The sequence below is a fragment of the Ambystoma mexicanum genome, chromosome 3p, assembly GCF_040938575.1.
Source record: "Ambystoma mexicanum isolate Mex_15411 chromosome 3p, UKY_AmexF1_1, whole genome shotgun sequence".
Lineage (NCBI taxonomy): Eukaryota > Metazoa > Chordata > Amphibia > Caudata > Ambystomatidae > Ambystoma > Ambystoma mexicanum.
Window position 1 is genome coordinate 514,573,390 of NC_090925.1, and position 22,938 is coordinate 514,596,327.

At 42.7% G+C, this 22,938-nt stretch overlaps 1 protein-coding gene across 4 annotated transcripts in view; it reads left to right on the plus strand.

Moving 5' to 3' along the window:
- Nucleotides 1-21,100, plus strand: part of SPATA2 (spermatogenesis associated 2) — a 74,890-nt gene extending 53,790 nt beyond the window's left edge. For all 4 annotated transcript variants that reach the window (XM_069651190.1, XM_069651189.1, XM_069651191.1 and 1 more), the window contains 2 exons: nucleotides 10,963-11,401; nucleotides 15,507-21,100. In XM_069651190.1, coding sequence (XP_069507291.1) covers nucleotides 11,087-11,401; nucleotides 15,507-16,769 — 1,578 coding nt within the window. In that variant the 5' untranslated portion in view covers nucleotides 10,963-11,086 and the 3' untranslated portion in view covers nucleotides 16,770-21,100. The remainder of the gene's footprint in view (nucleotides 1-10,962; nucleotides 11,402-15,506) is intronic.
- Nucleotides 21,101-22,938: the final 1,838 nt, after the last annotated feature.

The window sequence follows — 22,938 nt, forward strand, 5'->3', positions numbered from 1 at the left end:
CCAACTGTGCCCAAGTGTGACAGCCTGCTCACCTCTCGTACGCGAAGCTACCTGCTACATTTGTCCAGGCCAGTAACTGCAGGCACAGCACTCCGTACGGCACACCGACTCCACGTCCTCACTCCTGTATTAGTAGCTAGCTGCTGCGGCGGCAGCCACACGTAGTGTTTTTGCGGTCTCCAGGCAATGCTCCCTCACTGGGCTTCTGATAACGCAGATGGAGCCCTTGCTGCCACCACGAGGATAAACGCCAAAGCCTTCCAGAGGCCTCCGATCATGCTCTGATTTAGTGGCACTGGATCGAGGCTCAGTCCCCATACACGGGAGCACTATGCCAGCCCGGGACCTTTGCCTGTGCTCACACCGCCCCTTCCACCCCCCCCAGATGACTACTGGGCAGCAGGCCACAGGGGTCTTACACCCTAAGACTGCAGGCACCTCCCAAAGCTTACAATGAACTCAACTAGCCTGCGCTCGCCACCACTGCAAGGTGACCCCCGGACCAGTGTCCATACCTATTGCGCCACAGTGGACCAGCCCCCAGATTTCACAGGGGCAACCGCAGGGTGTTCCCACGCAGATACGTCAAACAATGAGGGGGGGGGATGTCTGATCTCATTAGAGCGTGCAGGAGTGTCCTTAGGAACATAGTTGGGTCATCCAACCCAATTTGACTCAGGAGTGAACAGCACAAAAACTGCCTAGGTAAGTACCCAGGAGTTAGACAGTAGCTTCTATGATGAAGAGCGATGCCACTGGTGGGTTCCATAGGTAAGAAAGCCGCTCCGGTTCAGATATCTGGCCTTGGTGGCTGGATGAAGAAATTTTGGTGGGAGCGGACGGTTGGACTCGAAAGGCACGCCCACCAGATTATCTTTGTGGCTCTTGGATGTGGAAGCTTGACGGGCTTTGTAGCAGCAATGGTTGTCACCCGACAGGTGTTCTTCTCTTGGTCCTAGATGCAAGGGGACTTCTATGATCTGGATGGAGTTTCTGTAGGTCCAGACGGATGCCCACAAGTGTGTTGCTGGCACTGTGCTCAACGATGCGCTGCAGCAGTGCCAGAGGTCCCTGGGTATGCAGGCTTAGAAGGTCGCAACACTTTGTGGGATGGCTCAAACTGTAGCTGTCTCAAGACTTGTTAGGCCCAGAATAATAATTAATAATTTGGCATTTATATAGCGCTATGAACCCTCAGGTATCTGAGCGCTGCTTATTATTACTCACGGGGTGTGGTGCTCATTTATCGACCTCGGAAGGATGAAAGGCTGTTTGGCCCAGCCGGGATTCAAACCTGCGTTAGCAGGCTCTGCACAGATGTCAAAGCGAGCGCTCTACTCGCTGTGCCACTTGACCAGCCATTGAAGAGAGTGAGCAGTCAAGTCTGGATCTTACCTGTAGCACAGAAGAAAGGGCTGGTGCTGCAGCAGCAGCGGTGGTCACTCAATCGGCGTGGCGGTAGCTGAAGGTGTTATGTTGATTTATACCACACACTGCTACCATCCAGGAGCAGTCTCCAGGTGCTCACGTGGCTATTCTAGAAAGAGGACATGGTTGGTTAGTGAGGGTAGGGGGATAGGATGGGTAAAGAACCAGGAGAAACTGGCAACTGTGTTGGGCTACAGATAGGTTGATGGCATGCACTGGCTTATGTCTTGTAAGGGTGAAGCTCAATGCCTGGGCTGTTGGTAGTATGTGAATGTTAGTTATGTTGGTTGTGTTTGTGTGTTTTATGTGTAAATTGGCTGGTATTTAAGGTTATGCGCACAGGCTTGTTGTGTCCATAGGAGTAAGGTCCAGTGCCTGAGATTGGGTGCGAGTGTTAGTCATGTTCAGTGTGTGTTTGTGTGTAGTTTGGCTAGTTCATGGGCGTGTATAGTACAAGGGATGCGTGTAGGAGGGAGCGGGGTGGTTTTAGTACACTGGGTATGCTGCATGTTCCTCTAGGTGGCTAATCTCCACGACATCGATACTGTTGGGCAAGAATTGATGTAGATAACCCTGTGGGAGACTACCCAACCCTTGTCCTTCTGTTATTTGGGAACCCACCTATTTGTATAGGCCTGTACTGCACAAGTTGGAAGTGTGACTGAGCACCCAGACCTATCTCCAGAGGGGTAAATGTGAGCTGTAGAAACGAAATCCACAAATGCAAGTAGCCAAGTAACACTTATACTCAAGGTTTAGGCTATACATTATTTAACAGTAGTTTATTTAAAAACTTTCCTTAAAGGGCAATCTATGTAGCAATCAAATGCACTTTAAAAGACTTGTTCAGAATCAACACACAGCTAGTGGATACTCTTTAGAGATGCTTCTTACACACTTCTTACACCCTAAGATAACTTCACTAACGAACAATAATTGCATTTATGTCACTAGTACACTTTGTAAATTCTGAGGTTTGTAGAAAGGAAAGGTTAAAGGAAGGAAACAGGTTAAACCGGTTCTCTGAGCATGTGAGCCCTTAAATCTTCTAATGGAGTGTAGATTAAAAAATTATAAATTACTCACTGTAGTGACTAACATAACTTAGTCCCCCCCCCCCTAATCCCTCACTTCCACACTGCATGCGCAGCCCCCTCAGGGACGTGAGACAGAACGCCCCCCCCCCAACTATCTTTGCCTGCCTGTGATGCCTAGTTGATGTACGCTGGGCTTGCAAAATTTGAAGGCAGAGTACCATTTTCATAGTATGGTGGTGATTGAAGATTATTTCATTTGCCTTTTACTGCAAATGCATTTTGTTTGTAGTAAATATCTAATATGTTTCACTGAATGGCTGGCCTTTGGGGTTGCAGCATTTGACCAACTATGAGTGTGGTCATAGTGGCATACACAAGGCACTGGTAAATATTTTGTCACCATGGTCGTGTGCATTTCTCTTATGTAGAGTATGTAAAGTAAGGAAATTGCCCTGCAGCTCTAGTGGGAATTTGCCAGGCCTGTTACACGTAAGGAAAAAAGTTTTCATCCCCTAAGCACTACTTTTTGTAGAGGTTGCCTGATGTTTGAGCTCAGAGGGCCATTTTTATCTTCATAAGCAGTGCAGGGTCTGCATGCTTGGGCACAGTGGAGGGTCTTGCGTGCAGCGGTGGTTCAATTGACTCCGTAACGAGGGTTGGCTGGGATGGGAGAGGGGCTGCTCTCTTGGTAATTACGTTGCTAATTCATCATCTGAAGGTACTGCTGACCCCTCAAGGACTGTAGCTCCTTGTTCTCTACAAAAGTGATGGTGCTGTGCAAACCCAAAGTTAAGGCAAGACATATTAAAGGAAGGCTACAGCCAAAGGACTAGCCAAAATGGCAGGTCCAGCAAAAGGTCTCTCCACAATGGCGGGTCATAGTAGCAGAAGTCCATATGGGGTCTTAGCACGTGGCTGGCAACCCTGAGAAACAGTATGTGATGCACACCGAACTAGATTGTTTAACATCGAGGCGATTACTGCACCAAGTATTCTATTCAGTAGCTGTTCTTGAAAGAATGCAAGGTATGGCGTTTGCAACCCCCGCAGTAACCCACAAACGGTGTGTTGGCTGGTAGAGTAAGTGCGGTTAAAGGAAAAGCTATCTTGTCTAAACTAGGATGTTGACAATGGATATTTGAGTAAGAGATAGCCAATCTGCGATTCAGGACAAAGACGCGGACAGCTAAGAATGTGCAGGACAAGTTAAAAAAAAAAGAATTACAAAAAAAAATTCCCATCAAAGTTGGCTACAAAAATATGTGGATATTAGGTTGGCCGGAAAGCACAATGTTTACTCATGATGCACCAACAGCCTGCTCCCAGGGGTCTTGAAAGAGGGTTTGTGTTATCAAAATCAAGGAAACCATCTTGAGGACTGTCCAAAAGCAGCTCAAAAGAACTTAAGATAAACTCGGGAACCACAGTGTACTTATTTTTTTTTCCTCCAGACTGCTTGATGTCTTACAAAAGCAAAACAGCCCAGGACAAATTGTGGCCTGGTTGAGACAAACTGAATGCTACTAGGCATTCCCATGCAGACAATCTAAATTTGCTTCAGCTGTGGGTAAGGCTGCTAATATATCAAACCCAATGTGTTAAGTAATCGCCACATAAGAGGGGGAGATGCCACCATGGACCAGAAAGAAAATGCTAGTGGAAGGACACCCGTACTCTGCATCATGGCAGAGGGAAGAACAGGATGTGGTTGATGGTCCCGCTACTTTATCTTGAAAAGCAACTATGTTGTCTAAAGTTAAAAAGGAGATTTTCTTTTTTTAAAGGCTGGATGACGTATCAGCATGTTGTAAAGGATTTCCTGTTGACCTGTGAAAAATCTTTGGATGTGGTCCCTTTTCCCCAATTGGGAGTCCCCCTTTGGGGTGGATGTCATGGGGAGGGATCACCCTTATGGGACTAAGGACGACTCTCTGGGTAGAATGCAGTATCCCATTAATCCACCTAACCCACCCCTACCTCACAAATTACACTTTTTTTTTTGCCTCCCACTTGAATGTATGTACTATTGACAAACCCTTACCAAGTACTGAGACAAGGGAAGAGTAGGGCCCCCCTTGATAAAACCTTTTTAAGTACTGACACAAAGGATAATTCAAATGACCCACTTGGAATTAAAAACTCTAAGATGAACTATGGATTAATGAAGAATGACCACCTGAACCAACATTAGCATTCTAGTCAACTTAACCAGTATGTTGACAAGGATGGAATAAAAAGGACGCAATGTTGCACCAAGCCCTCCATCGAGCTGCATGCAGTACGGAGAAGTCTGGGCTGGGATGAAAGGTGGGGAGACCCAGCATTCATACAGGATCTGAAGCAGGAAGACCCCTTTATTTGCTGGAATGTGGCTGCCAGTACCAATGCTGAAGAGGCGACGGGTTGTCCGTGTCGGGAAAGCAGACTAGCTGGAATGAGCTGCTGCAGAGCTGCCGTAGCTACACCAAACATTGTGGAGGCTGCAAGGAGACCGCAGATGAGGTTCAAGACTGGCCAGATCCCACAACAATGCTCCCTAGAGACATGGATGCATTTTGGTTGACTGGTGGGAACACAAGAAGGTGCAGGCAGCGTCGTCGTAGTCTCAGCACCTGGCAAGAGCCGAGTCTGCCATGTTGTATTGGAACAGGAGTCTGGGACCCACAATCAAGAGAATACCTCAGCCATCCTCGTGGTCACAGTACCTGGCAGGGTAGTGAGCCAGGTGGGCTGTAAGTAAGGCCAAGGGAAGGGAGCAGCCCCCTGGTGTTTGTGAACATTGTCAGAAAGGCCAAGGGAAGGGAGTCATTCAAATGGCATTGTGAGAAGCCTGAGAGAGGCCAGGGAAAGGGTATTTGTTCTCTTAGCACTAATGTTTTGAGTTCAAAAGTGCTTTATTTGTGATCTGAGAAGTTTTCAGTCTGGAACTTTATGTGCTGTGTATGAAAGACTTCAACCTGGGGACGTGAGTTATTCCCAAGGAAATGCTCTCCAGTGTAAGGGAAGGAAATGGGTTTTCAACTGGATGGTGGATTTTTAGTAACGGACATTCTGACATATCCTTCATATTAAGTTGAGGCAGGGAAACCCCTTTTGGTAATAGGGCCAGGTAGTGATGTTCCTTTTATTTTTCTCACAAATAAATGTCTTTAGCAACAATCATGCCACCTGTGTGTCTGTCTCCTCCTTCCATACCCTTGCACATGATGGAATAATATTTTTGGTTTTCAAACTGAATTGGGGTTTGATTCTCCGGTTTAGAATGTGTCTTGGTGGGACTCCCTGCAAAGGTTATATTGTAGTTATATTTTTGAATAACATGTGGGCTTATGATATTCGACGTCTGGCGACCCTGATAAAATGCCTCTGTTTCTTGACCTCTTGTGTTGCTTTCAAGGAGTATGTTGAACTATACAGCTCCGTGGTAGAGGGAGTGAAAATGAGACCAATGCTGATCTTGAAAGGAGGCAATAGAATTTTGGTCGCAGACTGTGACATATATGGAGCAAAAATGAAGAATGTACCAGTGTACTCCCCAGTGGTTTTATCATCTCTGCAAGGCCTGGTTTCTGACATTGAGAGAAGCATGAGTAGCCTTAGTTAGCATTACTGTTTGTCTTAATTGATCTAAATTCCCCCAAAAGTGTCCGGTGGGGTTTGTAAAGCCTTGAAGACTTGACACTGACGTTGCCATCTTGAAGTAACCCATTTGCAAAGGAATGTGGGCTGTTTATTAGGAAATTTGTGCAGAAATTTACATCGGCACACACGGGTACATGATGCTGATCTGTAAGGATACTGAAGGGAGGACTCTACTTTCAGTTTATGCCCTCAACGATGGGCAAAGGCAGTTCTTCAGAAAATTCTTCCCGATATGGCAGAATTTAGACAGTGAAACATTAGTGTTCACAGATTGGAATACATTTCGTGGTTTATTGATGGATCAGGGAGTCCCATCCTCTCCTGAAAATGCTAAAAGCTGAAGTTTTTGCACAGATGCTTGCTGACCTGGAACTGTTTGTGATGTAGTAATCCCCGGCAGAGGGATTATAATTATATGTTGTAGGATGTATTCTAGAATAATTGCCTCAGAGGGACTAATGCCAGACTTCCTTTCTTCTAAAATTGGTCCTGTGTTTCGAACACGTCACGCCCAGTCATATCTAGCTTTGACTTGCGGGTTTTTCACCCTAATAGAAAATATGAACTGAAATTGCATGAGGAGGCCTTTTGTGTGATCAGTATTGGTGGAAATGGTTTCTCTCACTATCAACTGTATTTGGACACACTGATATTGGTGGGAGTGGATTTTTGGACGAGTGGGATACTATGTGGGATCTTGGTTGAGCAAGAAATAGCATATCCTAGAGCAAGCTGGAGAGTTGGTTAAGCTAGGGAAGGAATTGGGTAGGTGTCAAGCAGTCCTCTCTTGGATCTGCATAGGTTTAGGCTGGCCAAAGGTGAACTGGATGGGTTTATTTCAGATTGCACAGTTAATACATGAGTTTCAAACATTTCTAAAACTTGTGGAAAGAAATCTAGTGGGCTTCTAGCCTACAGGTTTCCAACGTGTCATACCAGAAGTCCTAGCTGCCCTTCAGAATGCCAATGGGTACCCTACAGTTGGAGAATAAAGGCAAACTAGATATTTTAAAGAGTTTTTCTCTGAATTGTTCAAATTGGAGGCACTAGATAAAGGTGCCCAGTGTAGCTTTTTGGATGAAGTGGATCTCCCAGATATCTCAGATGGGGTTGCAACTTGATTTTTTAAAATTGTAAACTAGAGGTTTAGTCTGGAGGTAACCACTGCAATTAAAACACTGCCTTTTTAAGAATGTACTTGGACCGGTTGGATTTTCCTTTCACTTCTATAGCTAGTTATCACATTTAATTGGTAATCTTCAGAACCTCTAATTGTTTTTGTGCAGTCTAAAAGGGTTTTGGATTTGATGGCAGATGCATTCAGCACTCTCATATTAAAACCAGGAAAGAATAGTGCTGATTGCAATCTCGTTCCATCACACTGAATGCGTATGCCTAAATATGTTTCAAGACCTTAGCCACTTGTCTGACAATGTTCTCCCATTCATGGTGCAAACAGGTTGGATGGGTTTATCCCAGATAGCGGTACACATGATATTTGTAGAGTCCTATATCTTATTGAAATGCAAAAATTGATGGGGGTGGAGGGGGGGGACGTGGGGGAGAAACAGGGGTCGGCTCCATTGGCTTTGAATGCCTTGTATGCATTACAGTGGTAATTTACCATGGTTTATACCATGCACCGCTGCCATTTCCATGGGTCTCCAGGTACTCTGGCAGATCTGAAAAGGAAGGGTGGCTGGATTTGGGATTGAGAGGGAAAACCGCAAGAGCTTTTATGTGCTGTTGGTAGCTTCAGTTTGGAAAAAACTGTCACTGTGTGCTGGTTTGTTTTTAGTTGGTAAATGTTGTGTATGGGGCGACTTGTGCATAATTGGTTTAGTTTCATGTTTGGTGTTGCGTGGTGTGTGCAGTTTGTTGGTTTTTAGGATTTCGCTGTGGTCGAGGTAGGAGTGTTTGGTCTATTGTTTGGGGCTGGGTATCCAAGATATTGTAGAGTTATTTATTTACTGGTGTTAGACCGTAGCATCAAAATGTAGCTAATTTCAATAGTGGTTATACTCCTACATTTAGCTAACTTGCAGTGCCTATACTTAAAATACAGAGTGCAGCAGGGATGAACACAATGGCAAACCTCAGTGCCGCAAGATTCATACACTGTAATGGTGAAATTAAGTGGTGGTAATGGTGTGGCTCGGGTTACAGGGGCACAGCACTGTCTGTGCTCCTGAATTCTACCACCTTACATGGGTTTTTGCTGTAGGCTGCTTTGTAGAGCGCCCATTGGAAACGGGCGAGCCGGGTGGAGGTTCCCTCTGCCGGCTGCCTGGACGATGCAGTCCCGTGACCCTGACCAGTCCCAGCAGACGAAGAGCAAGGGGAGCTGAGGGAGGAGGGTCTAGGCAAATGGACCACTGGAAGGAAAACCACAAAATAAACTCCTGGTAAGCCATTATACTCACACAATCCTTGCCTACAAAAGGATTCCAGGCGATAATTGAGAGTGCCTAGTTTTGGTTCCAGTTTTGAGTGGTGATGGCCAACAATCAATACCCAAGACAGCATTCAATTGAAAGGAGACTATACAAGCCCTAGAGGGGCACAAGGGGTTGCCCATTAAATCCTTTGTGCTTTGTAGGGAGTTGCTTTCCTAAAGGGTACAACAGTTCATAAATGGTGCTTGTATGCAAACAATCGACACTTTATTTTTTATTTATATTTCTTTTTGGGGTAGATGCCAAGAATATCCTGCCTAAGATTCTCCAGACCTTGGAGAAATTCTGGGTGGTCTTTGTATTTACGATAAACCGTGTAAAGCCCAAAATAACGAATGTTACTGAATCCTCAAAAGGGGGCTTAACTAATTTGAGAGGGAAACATGACTTCTATTGGGAAGAAGGTAGTTGGGTTACTTTGAGATGGTTCGCTAGGAGATAAAAGCTCCTTTATAAAATCAGTATTGTTTGCCTGTTGAAGCATAATTATACGTGACCATGAGAAATTGCCAAACCAGGATATTTCAGATTTTATTGAAGTGAAAGATCGAGGCTATGCTAAAGGTACACACATACATCCAAGTATTTAATTTTAAAAACTGGTATGGTGGTTTTCCAGTTTAATTTGGCCTGGGAGGCTCCGAAAGGGTTCACGAAGAGTAAGATCAAAATGGGAGGAGGGCTGGATGGGGTCCCCAACATTGTGAAATTATAAAGTGTCATTTTAATCCAGTGGTGGGTTTGATCTCGGCTAACTTCAACAACTGATGACTGGCAATAGAACAGGCTGACTGTCCCCCTGACTCTCCTTCCTTTTCTGGCCCCCCCACTGGGGGGGGGGGGGGGGAGTTCTGCTCCCTAAAGGTGTGCCTTAAGCATTGTGCGTGTTTTTCTGTCCACATAAAGGACCTCTATTGTCTGTTTAGTGTGTTGGTTATTTGTCTCCAGGCTAATCGGCACTCCACCAGGGAAATTGGGTTAACTCTGAATTTGCCATGGATAAGTAGCTTTTTGAGTAGGAATCGTAGTAAATGTGGATGTTTGGTAGGGATGGGATGAAGGATTGGTTTCAGAACTGGCATTGGATCACTCCTAATACAAAAGCAGCAGTGCCCTGTAGACTCTCTCCCTTGTAGAAATGCCTAGATCAAAATATTCATTTGGCAAGTGGGGTCTACTATTGGCACCTGTTAGAAAAGCAGAAATGTATGGCAGATTTGGCCTGAGATCTGTGGAATGATGTAAGAGAAATCCTTAAAGAATTTGGACATGGGAAAATGAGGCTTCCCAGTTTGGGGGAAGCGTACAACATGTACCTTGGATTGTATTATCTCCCCAACATCTAAAGATCTTTCTGAATGTTTCTTCTCTGTTAAAGGTGATGTGGAGAATGGCAAGACTTCTGCATATGTGGTGGGGTTGTCCCAGCCCTATTGGGAGGAGTTATTTGGGGGAGGATGAAGAACTGTTTTGTCTTCTTAAAGACTCATTGGTTATATTATTGCAAGACGGTTCTGTTCAGGGGTGTTACCCAATTACCAGCTCAATCTTGGCAGTTTTAACCCACCTCTTGAATGTAGCAAGGTTGCATTCCTGCAGTAACGGAAATTCAAATACCCCTTTAATATGGATATGGTGGGAATATGATGGAAATGGAAAAGAACATGCTTCTGTAGAAGAGGTTGGCCAAATATTTAAGCATCTGTGCCTTTTTGTATTCGTGCCACAGCTGTAAAAGAAACTTAATTGTATTGCATAGGTGAAAGCCGTTCCCTGAGGAATACTGTATGGAGCTGGGCTGAGATTAAGTACATGTAGATGTCCGGAATGTGGTGGTGTAACTGATATTGTTCAAGGAAAGGTTTTTATTTCTTTGAAAAAGATGTAGTGGTCCTGTTCAATTACAGCACATAAATTATGCTAAAATTTATATATGGGATTATAATGTGAGAATCTCGATTTCCCTTTTCTTTGTGCTTACTTAGTGGAGAGACTTTAGTTTCATTTTATATAGAACTAGTTGGAAAACAATTGGATTGGAGTGTCGCATAGTCTTTTGAAACCGGAAATGGCTCATTTTTATAAAAATGTTTGTGTTCAATAATGTTCCTTAGTCTGTTATGGCTAAAGTGACCAATTTCATTGACGTTAACTAATTTATACTGTGACCTAAAGTCCTATCTGCGATCGTCCGACTACTTTGTACAGCCTTAAAACTGAGATTGGTAAAATAAAGTCTTGCAGAACTGACATGAACTTGTCTAAGATGTACAGTACTTTATGGAGGGAGGATAGACTTGTAAGAAAGTGTAATTTTTCTGCACAAGTAACCTTTTTAAATGCCTGCCTTTGAACATACCTGTGTAAAAGTCTGAGTTACGTTTTGATTTTAATTCCAGAGACCACTAGTGAAGATTGGAAAAATGGCTGTACACAATCTTGCTACAACTAACTTTCTCATCATGGAAAAGCCATGGAAAAGATGATGTAACAGCACGTGCATAATTTACCAAGTAAATTTCAATGGATACAAAGTATAAAGATGACTTATTTAGAAAGTATGTACAGTTCCATGAGTCGAAAGTGGATGCGTCAGACAACAAGCAACGATTCAATGATGAGTACCTTCGAACTGCAGCATCGGCCTTACTCAGCCTTCCGAAAATCGATCCCTGCCATAGATTCAGGTTGATAAAATTTTATGAGTTGGCTGAAAATTCCCTAAAATCGATTAAATCCTCAAATTTGCACACTCTCTATCGGGCGATTGAAGTGTTAGAAACTGTTGGGATAAATCTTTTTCTTTATCCATGGAAGAAGGAATTCAAAACGATAAAGGTGAGTGGTTTATGTTTTGCTTCCTTTTAATCTTTCTTTTTATTGCAATTTTAATTAAACGGTGTAGTACACATCCTTTTTTAGTATTTGATTTTTTTATCAGTTTTCTTCATAAAGTAGTTTGCATGTTACATGATGTGCCATTCGTCACATGATGGATACAGTCTTGCTCGTTTTTAAGGAAATCTGTTTTCCTTGTTGAGGCATTCAATGTTGCTAACTGTCCATTATCCTGTTATTAATGCCCCTCCCTTTTGCCATCTGCATCTTGACACTGGAGGAAAAAACCTGCAGGTGATAATGCAGGCTTTCTACTATGTTTTGCCTCTGCATCCTTTTAGTGAGCTGTTATTATTTTAGGTTAAATGTGTCTTTTTTCTAATTGTTTTATTATCTAATTGTGTTTTATATATACATTTCTGAGGGTTGTGGAATCTGCTTCGATCACATGCTATGCATAGGCCGACATCTAGTGGAAGCTGCAGTGTATTAGTTGTTGTTTTCGATACTCAAAAAGGGACGTCGACCGGGCGTGCCAGTAATACTATCCCTAGTGTGAAGGTCCATTGTACCCATGGTCCTTCACGCGTCGAGGTCCCTCCAATTGTTTTTTTTCTGCCATTGTGAGTGGGCGCATTAAGCGGAGTTCAATTTCAGCTAACGCCATTTGCTTCTGCAAAGTTTAAGAGTTTCTCTTTCTGTCTTTTCATTCCCGACGCCATGTGCTCACTGCGGTGAAGAACAAGAAAAAGGACAAGCCTCTGTCAGACTTGTCAACTTTCGACTGACCCTTTTCGGCCATAGCACACTAAACTTTTTCGCTACAAAAGAAAACAAGCAATGCCCAGACTTCGCTTCCATGTTCCCCCCCTCCCCCCCCCCCAGCCAATGAGCAGGATTGTGAACAAGATGCACAGAGAACAGATGCCGCTCGTAGTATTTGCTCCTATGTGGGCAAGTGGGCAAGACAACCATGGTATCTACATCTGCGCAAACTGGCGATGTCCCATCCCATCAAGCTCCCGTACCTAACCAGCCTGTTAACCCAACACTGAGGAACAACGGTACATCCTCAGCCACACTCTAACTTGGCAGCATGGCTCCTGAAGTCTGAGTTCGGACACCTTTAATCTACCACAGCGGTGTATGGCTATCCTCAAGGAGGCACGAAAACCAAACGCTAGATACTGCTATTTCGTCAAGTGGAGATGATTTGTAATTTGGTGCCAGTCAAAACAAACCCCGTAGAATGTACTCCTTCACACATTTTAAATTATTTACTCCACTTGTTGATATTTTATTTCTATCGCGCTCGTACACAAGTATTTCACAGCGCGACAAGGGAGGGAAACCGGGGAGAACATTAGATTCGGGCTTAGTATTCAACTCTATACAGGTCAACCTGGCAGCTTTATCAGCCTATACCACCTCTCAAAGTAAAGTCTTGTGCTGGAAAGTACCAGTCATTAAGGCATTTATGGAGGGAGTAAAGAGGCTCCACCCTCCAATTTCTAATCCCCTGCCAGGATGGGATCTCGATGTAATGCTAGCAAAGCTCCCCTCTCGAGCCTATGCAGCAGCAGGACTGCCTTTGTAGTGGCTATTACTTCCATAAGAAGTCAGTGAATTACAAGCCTAGTCAGTGCAGGACCCTTTCTTTAGTGTCCATAAAGATACATTGTTTTTATGTACTCATCCTAGGTTTTCCCCTAAATTCCACGTAAAACAGTCCATTGAGCTCCCGGCTCCCTTTCAGAATCAAACTAGCTCAGCTGAGGTTAAACTCCACACACTAGGTGTGAGGAGAGGGGTCCTCTACTACGTAGACAACACCAGACTGCTTAGAAAGACAGATCAACTGTTTGTCTCCATAGCAACAGGCAGAGAGGGTGACTGCATTTCCAAGAATGCCATCTCCAGATGTATAGTCAAATGTATACAACTATGCTATTCATTATCAAATAAAACACTGCCTTTCACGCCAAGAGCTCATTCCACATGAAGCACAGGAGCTACTCTGACTTTCATTGCAAATGTAATCTTAGACAGCATTTGCAAAGCAGCTACATGGAGCTCAGTACATGCTTTCACTCGGCATTACTGCATTGATGCACGTTCCAAAGCAGATACAGAGGTGTGTGGGACAAGCGGTTCTAAAACTTCTATTTGCCGTGGCTACTTCTCACAACCCACCACCTTCTCGTAACACTGCTCGCTAATCTATCCGTAGCATGTGATCTAAGCAGATTCCACAAGCCTCAGAAGGGATACATTACCCACTGTAATCATATTTCTGATGCTTGTATCTGCTTCGATTCACATGTGCCCACCCTTCCTCCCTTGGGTGAAGGTGCATAGATGTTATGAGCTTTCTGTCTATATCTGCCTGGATACAGATGTACTCACATTACACTTGCAACCTCATGTCGAAACGAAACAATCTGAGGGAATCTCGACGCGTGAGGGATCATGGGTACTGTGGACGTCCCACTAGGGATCGTATTACTGGCACGCCCTGTTGAGGTCCCTTTCTGAATTTCAAAAACAACTGTAATACTCTGCAGCTTCCACTAGATGTTGGCCTATGCATAGCATATTAAATGGTCCTGCTAGGCCTTCTGACATTCGTCCATGCAAGTGCAGGGGGAGCGGGCAGGAAGGGGCGGAGGGGCTGGTATTATGGGAATGCATATTTGTACTCTCACCAGTCGGTTCTATGTTTCGCCGCAGTATTTTTCATCGCAGGTTTTTTCATCGCTGTTTTTTTTTTTATTCCCTTAGACCCACAACCATATATATTTTTTTTCGAAATAAAAACGGCGATGAAAAAACACGCGGTGTAAAATACTGCGATGAAATGCGTGTATACCCACCAGTCAAGGCTCTGGAGTTTATAGTTTAACGGACTGAATACAGCCGAACCCACATATTCCATCCCAGTTGCCAACTTGTGTTGCTCGAGTAGGACAGAGATCCGCTCCACAGGAGGAGTGAGACTTTGCTATGCCCAATTATGCTGCATTTTGCAACCTTCAGTTAAATCTAGCCATGTAAAACTGCCATGGTAAAAATTCAGGGCACATGATTGGTAGTCAGCTACTGGGGTCTCCCTGCTGACTGGCCGCTGACACTAGACTCCTGCCCCTACTCTGGCTTCATTGTATGACGATTTCATGGAACATGGAAACTTGGCACACCTGAAATGACCAATCCACGTCTGCAGCAGTACTGCAGTGACTGGTGCCACAAAAAAATGCACTTGTGTTTAAATTGCTCCAATGCACTATTCAGTGCTTATTTAACACATGACAAACGTTAATTGGTGTGGAAGAGTGCTGCATGCAAATAACCCTGAAGTTAGGTCCTACTCCTCCATTTGAAGTGATGCCTCTGGAGTTCCTCATCACCACCAGAAATGTACCACTCCTGACAAGGTTTGCTATTCTATTTGGAATATGCATATGCATATGCATATACATATGAATGTAGGGGCTCTGACCATGCAGGAGGGTGCATTATGGTTTAACGTCCTAGGCAATGCAGGTTTTGTTTTGTTGCGGGGTGAGGGGGGGGTCTCTTTAGATGGCAGGCTGTGGGGAGGGTAGAGGATTGAAGACTGAGGTAGCTCTAGCCAACAGTGCAAATCCCAAGGGAGCCTTGGCCAGGCTCAAGTGAGCCAGAGAAGCGGGGCAAAAAGGGTCACCTGAGCAACCCAGCAATTCTGCTTTCTGTGGTTTTCATGTTACAAATGCAGTGTTCTTGTCACTTTTGCATTTACTTGCATATAGGTATCTCGGGGCATACATTTAAGAGGACACGAATGTTGACATCTCTGTGAAATTGAGTGCTGTAGCCGGGTGGTCCACAACCTTCAGCTGTTGATGTTTTGGACGAAACGCCTGCATGATCTACTCATTATAGTAAATGGTGAAGTATATCTTGGGAGTTGTACTCCAACATTAGGAGAGCTGCAGGCTGAATTCCCTTGCTTAGTCTTATTAGCCATGTCGAATGCATTTCACCTGTTGCTGTACAAGCCAATATTAGAATCTCAACATCTGAAATTATTTTCTTGTGCAAATTGAGCTTTGTTTTTTCTTTTCAGACCTACACTGGACTGTTTGTTTATACTGTAAAGTCGACTTTACGTGAAGAGGATATAAAACAGATCTTAAGTTACATGGGATATGAACACGAGATGGGAAGTGGCTATAAGCTAAAAGACTTGGTGGATACGACCCATGTTAAAAGGGTTTCTTTCGAACTTTTTTTAGCAAGGGTGGAATGTGAGCTATTACTTGACATTCACGCACAAGTGAAAGAAAAGGGATATTCTCAACTTAATGTAATTAATGAGAGAAAGAATAATAATGAAGATGTCAGAGGATGCAGTGATGAAATGAAAAGGCGAGCTGAAAGCAAAGAGTCCTTGAACACTTCTATGGCACGAATGGTCCTTCAGAAATCTGCTAGTGAAAGGACATCCAAAGACTTAATCAAACCGAAAGTGAGTAAGCCCTCAAAATCTGTTGATACTTATGACAGTTATATGGAGCGAAAGAATAAGCCCCCCCTGATGACCACCTTGAGTCTCCGGAAAGAACCAGTTGTGGCTGCTGTTTTAGATGATATTAAAGATGAAATAATTCGTCCCTCTCCTTCGCTTCTTACAATGTCAAGCTCGCCACATGGGTGTTCTGATGACTTTTTGCATGTTTCATCTAATCCAAATGGAGTATTGAGAACAAACAACACCATGCACAGCTCTTGTTACTCTGTGCAAGATGAATTGGATTTGTATACTGATCCAGACTCCCGAAGTATGGTGAATGTGAAAAGACAAGAATCTGTAAAACCAGACGTCTGGGTCATAAAAAATGATACCACCCCAAACTATCACAAGCGTACTCATCTAGCCAAAGAGACCAATTCAATGCAGTGCCAAAATTGTGGAGCATCTTGTAGCACCACAGTGTGCCAGAATTGCGACAGTGTGAGCATTTACAGACCGGACTATCCTATTGTGAAACCAAGCAGCTTCTTAGTAAAGACATCTAGTCAAAATGACAAACTTTCCCCTGCTTCTGCTTTACGTGAGAAATCTTTGTATGGCTTGCAGACTCCACCTCAAGACCGGGCTCCTCAACACAGTGCAAAGCTGAAGCCAGTGAGCTCAGTACGCTGTAGCTTTTGTAACAGACCTTGCGCTACAAACACATGCATGGTCTGTTCAAAGGTTTCTTGTGATGAGTGTGTTTCATTTTACTATCATGACTATTGTTGCAGAAAAAGTGAACATCATAAATTTACTCCTAACAATCAATTGAATTACAAATCTACCCAACTGCCCCACCTCGTTTATCGATAGATTTTCAATTTCTTCTAGGAAAAGGGCTATGGTACAAGAGGTTTTGAACTTTTACTCATCAATAGAAATATTAAACTGAACTCTAACGTAGATGTGCAGAACTGTTTGGAAATCCCTAAACTTGGTCATTCCTTTTTATTTATTTTTTGTTAAATTTGCAAGTAAGCGTTTGCTACTGTTCAGTTACCTCTACCTATGCAGTAGGTATGGTGGATCCCAAGTATTTTCTCCCCGTCTGTACACTCCATGCTAACATTTGCATTTTGTATTGGAGGAGTGCAGTTTGAAAACTACATAAGTGTTTTTTTTTGTTTTTTGGACTAGTGTTTTTATTTATATAAAGCACAGCTTCATACAAACCTATTTTTATAATTGCATGGTGTTAAAAGGTAAATACTATATTTGGGGATGTACACTGGCTAAGGCAGCAGGTAACTACTTTATATTGCCATTGTTTATCCCCACATGTTCACTTCCAGCCTCTGTTAGAATCTGAATTATGTACCATTTTGTGACTGTACAATCGGACACCATTAATTGTATAGTATTCATAATGTGAACCTAGATTCAATGCAGTTGAAATATGCCAATGCTGTCTGGGATTCCTCCCAGAGAGGAATTGGTAATATTTTCAATCATGTTCTGTCATGTGGTCTGCATCCTATTCTATGTTGTAAATAGGAAGTGTGACAAATGTTAGCGATTTATTTTTCATCTGTTCATTGTATTCTTAAAAGCTGTAAATGTTCATTGTAATGACTTGAATCACATTTAAAATGTTAGTATGTGTGTTTTAGGGATCCACTTGAAAATGGTTTATTGTATTTTTGAAAATAGAAGAACCCTCTACTGAATATTACCTGTAGCCTACCTTTCTGGTCATACATAGTAAATGCACTCTTTAGGACAAAGGGAAAAAAAGTCTGTGTTGAAGTGCCAAGTTAACTCAGTCCTCTATAAGGCATGTGTGCCAAGTTTATTGGTATGTTGGTTACCAAATGCAATTCTTAAGTGCTGCACTATGCTGAAAACCTTTTATTCAGGAAGAATGATGCCATTATATCTTTTCAAGCTCCTAATTTGTTTGCAGCCTCAACATATTTCATAGCAAGGCACAATATATTTGCCAATAAGCAGAATTTTACATTGATCTAGCCAACACGTGGCTAGGGTTTATTTCACAAGACACATTATCTGCTTCTTTGCTTTTAAGGGTGCACTAAAACATCCCTGAAAACATATGGTTACCTAATAATAAAGTTCACTTTTTAGGATAATTTTTAGTGATTTTCACCTGATTCAATTATGTCACTGATATGTGAGTTTTGGAGGGTAACCTGTTTTAGCCAGTGAAGCGGGAACACATTTTGGTTTAATCTCCCTTCAAATGTTATGTTCCTCTCATAAATAAATGTAGTTTAAGGATTGAGCTAGACTGGTTTAAGCCTTTTATGATCTTTCCTCCTCTGAAGCACTGCTTCGGGCCCTGGATACCAAAAGTAGAATCCTAGCTTGTGGTGATTTCTTATTTGAAGAATAGTTCTTTCATAAGTCTGGAAATAAAACCAAGCACTGGATAGGTTGATAGTAAATAGTGAAAACCTTAGGGAGGTGTCCCAGTTACTCCTGATTTTTGGCGCATTTTAGCTGCAAGGACCAGGACAAAAACATTGCTTGCTCAACTGGGAAGTCCCATCTTCCACAAACCATATCTAAATAAATTATAGGCTGCCAACTCATGCAGTTGTATTTTGCATTGCATGTTTATTGCCATCCTGATTCTCTATAGTTTGGGTTCTTTGGCACTCCAACTTGGACCATCCGCCCTATGGTAGACTAAATTTAATAGTGGTTGTTCTGTTACTCATGCATGTCCGATTCCTTTCACACATGATCTGCCTTCAATGCCTGGGTCTTGAGCACCTGTGTCTTTTTTTTTTTGAAGCCTCCCCACTTGAGTGTCTCACAACAAGATTTTGCAGGTAGCATCCATGTCTGACTTCTCAACTCTCTTAGATTTGAAGTTTGACAGAAATTGTTTCCTTGAAACAATCCCATGTGAAACTCTTGTTTTTCAGGCTGTGCCTGGTTTTCTAGTCTTTCTAGACAGTGCCTCTCAACAAGGGGGCACTGTGAGTGGGGAATGAGATTCTGAACCAGCTATTGCTCTATTACCAGGAAGTATTTGGTCCTACTGCAAGACTTAAACCGAAGGAGCCTTTGCCCCAATTTGCGCCTAAAGTTTGTGGGCCTCTGCCTGAGGACTCTGCAATGACTAACATCATGTTTTCTTGTCTGAGGTGTGCAACAAATCTACTATGGAGAGCTCATTCCTTGAATATGTGACCAATCCTAAATTGTGCGTAGGTTTCACCCGCAGGTACAGTCCCTTCTTCAGCCTCTGAGCACGGAGACTCCTCAATCTTTCAAGCAATTAATCTGGCCTGAGTTTTCCCATGGTGCGTATCGCTTTGTCAGTGGGGCAGTGGATGGCTTTGCTGGATTCCCCCCACCCCCCCCTCATAAGGGCTTTGCATAGAAGCACTTGTTTCCTACCAATTACCTTTTTCTTTTTGAACTTGATTACTCGATCTCCAGCTGATCTGGTGCAAATTAGGATGTATATGGACCAGTCTCGCAGTGCCATCTGACTTTTGCAAACCTCTGCTCAAAGCCAATTCCTTTAGGCTACAAGATTGCAGCTTCCCTGACTTATCCCTCCGTTATAATCCATATTCTTGATGTCCCCAGAAATTAAGGAATTTACTGTGACTTGCTTTACTATTAGTTGTCAGTCAGTTGCCCCTCTCTGAACTTTCCTCTCAGAACCCAGCCTATCTATGCATCCTGATTAAGACCAGAGCTAAATGCCTTCGGAGAAAACAAAGGTGCTTCCCCCAAGGACTGTTCCCAAAACCACCTTCCTTTGGTTTGACAATGGTATGACTGGGCCCAATTCTAAACACCTTTTATCGGTAACTCTCCAGTATCTGACACACACATAGTAGCTGTTTCTCTGTTGGGGAAGCTCCACTGTGCCATTGGCTCTGTAGCACGTTTACGCCTAACCTCATCCTTTGTCAAGCAGATGGTCTGTGACTTATCACACCTGCCAGCACAGTAATTTGTGTGCTACTTGCAGCTCTGAGCAGCGGAAAGCACTACGCTTCTTCCAGCTCATCTTTTTGGTATATGGATGCTAGATACAGTAAGTTCCATTAAAAACACTTCACACCTGCATCAAACAATGGTGTAGCCAAAAAATGTGGTTGGTGTTGAGAATCTTGCTTTATAGACCGACTTGTAAATGCAAAGTCGAACTTTGTGTCTAATGCGAACAAGGACAGAAAGACGCATGCCCCTATACTTTATGGTCCTAAGGCACTTGCTTACCTTACAGCCTAAGGATGAATGTCCATAAAGAGGCTGGCATGATTACATTTGTTTACCTAGCAGGTTAATCCAAAAAAAACAGTATGGTACTTTTTGGCATGAATCAGTTTGCAGATCGGGACTCTTTCAGCAGTGGAATCCAGTAAAGCTTTAAAGAGGTAGTGCGAGATTCTGCAGCGCATTTGGCCTTTCTCTTTACTTCTAAGATCCCTATTCCACAAGGAATGTGTGGCCCTAACCCCTGGCAGACAGAGTAGACCACGACCCTGGAGGAAGATTGACTTAGTAGTAAGAGTCACTATGGTTTTTAACTTGTATTACTTGGGATTGCTTGTCCAATCTTGCACATAACATGCTCCCATGAATATGGTTAAGTATTCAGAGTTTATGAACGTTGCATAGCTAGCCAAAAATATAAATGTGATAGAGTATTTGTCAGACTAACATGTTTTTGATTTTTGCCATTAATATAGTTTGGATGAACGTTGACCCACCAGATTTATGTGGAAAACATTTAAAGAATGTACATAGTGCACATTCTAAAGTTTTACAAAGAAAATGTCTGGTACTATTCTGTGAATATTTTTCTGAAATGTTTTCTCTTATTTTTGAAGATATACATATATATAATATCTAGCCACTAGTAACCTTTGTATATTGCTATCTGCAGCACTACAGTAAAGAATAAACCGTGATGCCACGTAACTTGTACAGTTAACATAGCTATTACTACTTTATGAGAGCCCTGTGTACAAATTGCCATGAAATACTGTTATACAGACTGTGTTGAATTGCAAGTAATTACATACTATTTTTGTGTGATCTTGTTGTATGAGATTGCTGTGATTGAGACAGTAGAAATATACTAATTTAGGTGTTTGAATCATTTCCTCCACAAAATGCCAGATTTTGAATTCATTAAATGCTTTTGATAAATGTTTTGGCTTAACATTCAATTTGTTAAAACAAATTCTTTACATGTTTTTCGTGCAGTTTGCTTGAAGGGGCATCCCTGATGCATTTAAAAAATATCTACTGCTGTGGATGTTGACCGCCCTACAGGTAAGTGGTGTATCAGCCACTTTTACTCCCTCAAAAAAAAAAAAGCCCCCCCCCCCAAAATAAAAATGCAAACAAAAAAATAGGAAACTTGACACGCAGAACCTTGTGCCCCTGCTTTCATCCACCTGGCTCCATGGATCTGTTTGGACCAGTCATGTACATTGTGCCACAGGAAGAAACTACTGTTATTACTACCTAATTTGAAGAAATAAACCTGTATCTTTTAATGTGCATGAATAACTAGGTGCAAAGCAATTAATCTGAAACATTTCTGTTTTCCAGTTAAAGCCTATTTTACTCGATTATCAAATACTGCCATTGAGAATTGGACTTCTGTTTTGCTCCCTAAAAAATAATTTTGCTCCCTACTTTAAAAAATGGGTCCCACTTCAAAATGGGTGGTGACGTATGTTAATTACCTGCCTGCAATAATATGATCATGCCAAAGATGATTTTATAGCCTGGGAGAAGGGTGGTGAATAGATTAATTTCCAGCAGCACGTGAGCCAGTAAGGTTAGCATCTGTAGATTACAGAACATTTGTGGTTGTATGCTACAATATTTCATGCTTCACATTGCAGTGATTTAAGTAGGCAAGGTTGTGCGCCAAAGGCGGATAGATGGAAGGAATTGTATCAAGCCTAACCTCTAACATTGTTCTATGCAATCATACAAACATTTTATTTTTTAAATCCTTTTGTGCAATACAGTAATGAAAAACCAAGCTTTGTGCAACCTCTAAAGGGGCAGTTCAGCTCAAACTGCTCAGTCGCACCCCTTTGACACAAGACAAGAAGTAACCTCTGGTATGTTGGAGTCCTCATTTGTGAGGTGAGGCTCCAGATCCAAATCTGTCTGTACCATCACACACTGACTTATGCACCACCACTAGAGTGATCGAAGGAAGGATTTGCATTCATCGTAAAAGCTGGAATTGCTTTTGACAATGGCCTTTTCTGCCTTCTGTGCCATTGCAGAATGGATAAAAAAAAAATCTGCTTGAACCCACTTCAAAAAAGCAGTCCATCCCCACAGGTAATGTTTGTAATAGGTCGGTGCTAATGCTGCTTTCTTACCCAGGGACTCCTTGCTACACCTGGAGAATGTATTGGTCTTTGGATCTAGTTTACCATTGTAAGAACCCACTCTTGGGGTTGCCCTGTTAGCTGTATGCTCATGTAAAATTTTGTTGTTAAGCTCATCCCTGTATTCTGTCAAATACAACGACAACTTGTGATTAGTAAAAAAATAAATCCTTATTCCACATGTTTTTTTAATGATTTCCAGCAAGAAACCTCACACTACTCAAATTAAAACTCTTGCAATGCTTCGAGCATGTACTCTGAAGTTAGGGGCAAATAAAAAAAAATGCAGGATATGGTGTGACACTTGGATTGAATTCTGCAGATGCCTCATCTTTACGTATCATTCCCAAACACAGGCTGCTTGGAACACTTCGACAAGTGGTGTATTCCACCTTGACTCCTCCCCTCTGGCTCTTGCGTGCCTCCAGACATGACCTGCACCTTCCTACTTATAACATGCACTATGCACCCTACCTTCATTCCCTTTTTCCGTGTTCTCAACATGCTGTTTAGAACATTGTTTTCCTGTGCTATCATGTTGAGCCACAAGCCTTTGTGTTTCAAGCCTTGCTGAGACTGCAACTCTAAAAGGTCAATCATTCGCTCCACCTCCACTCACGGCACAATAT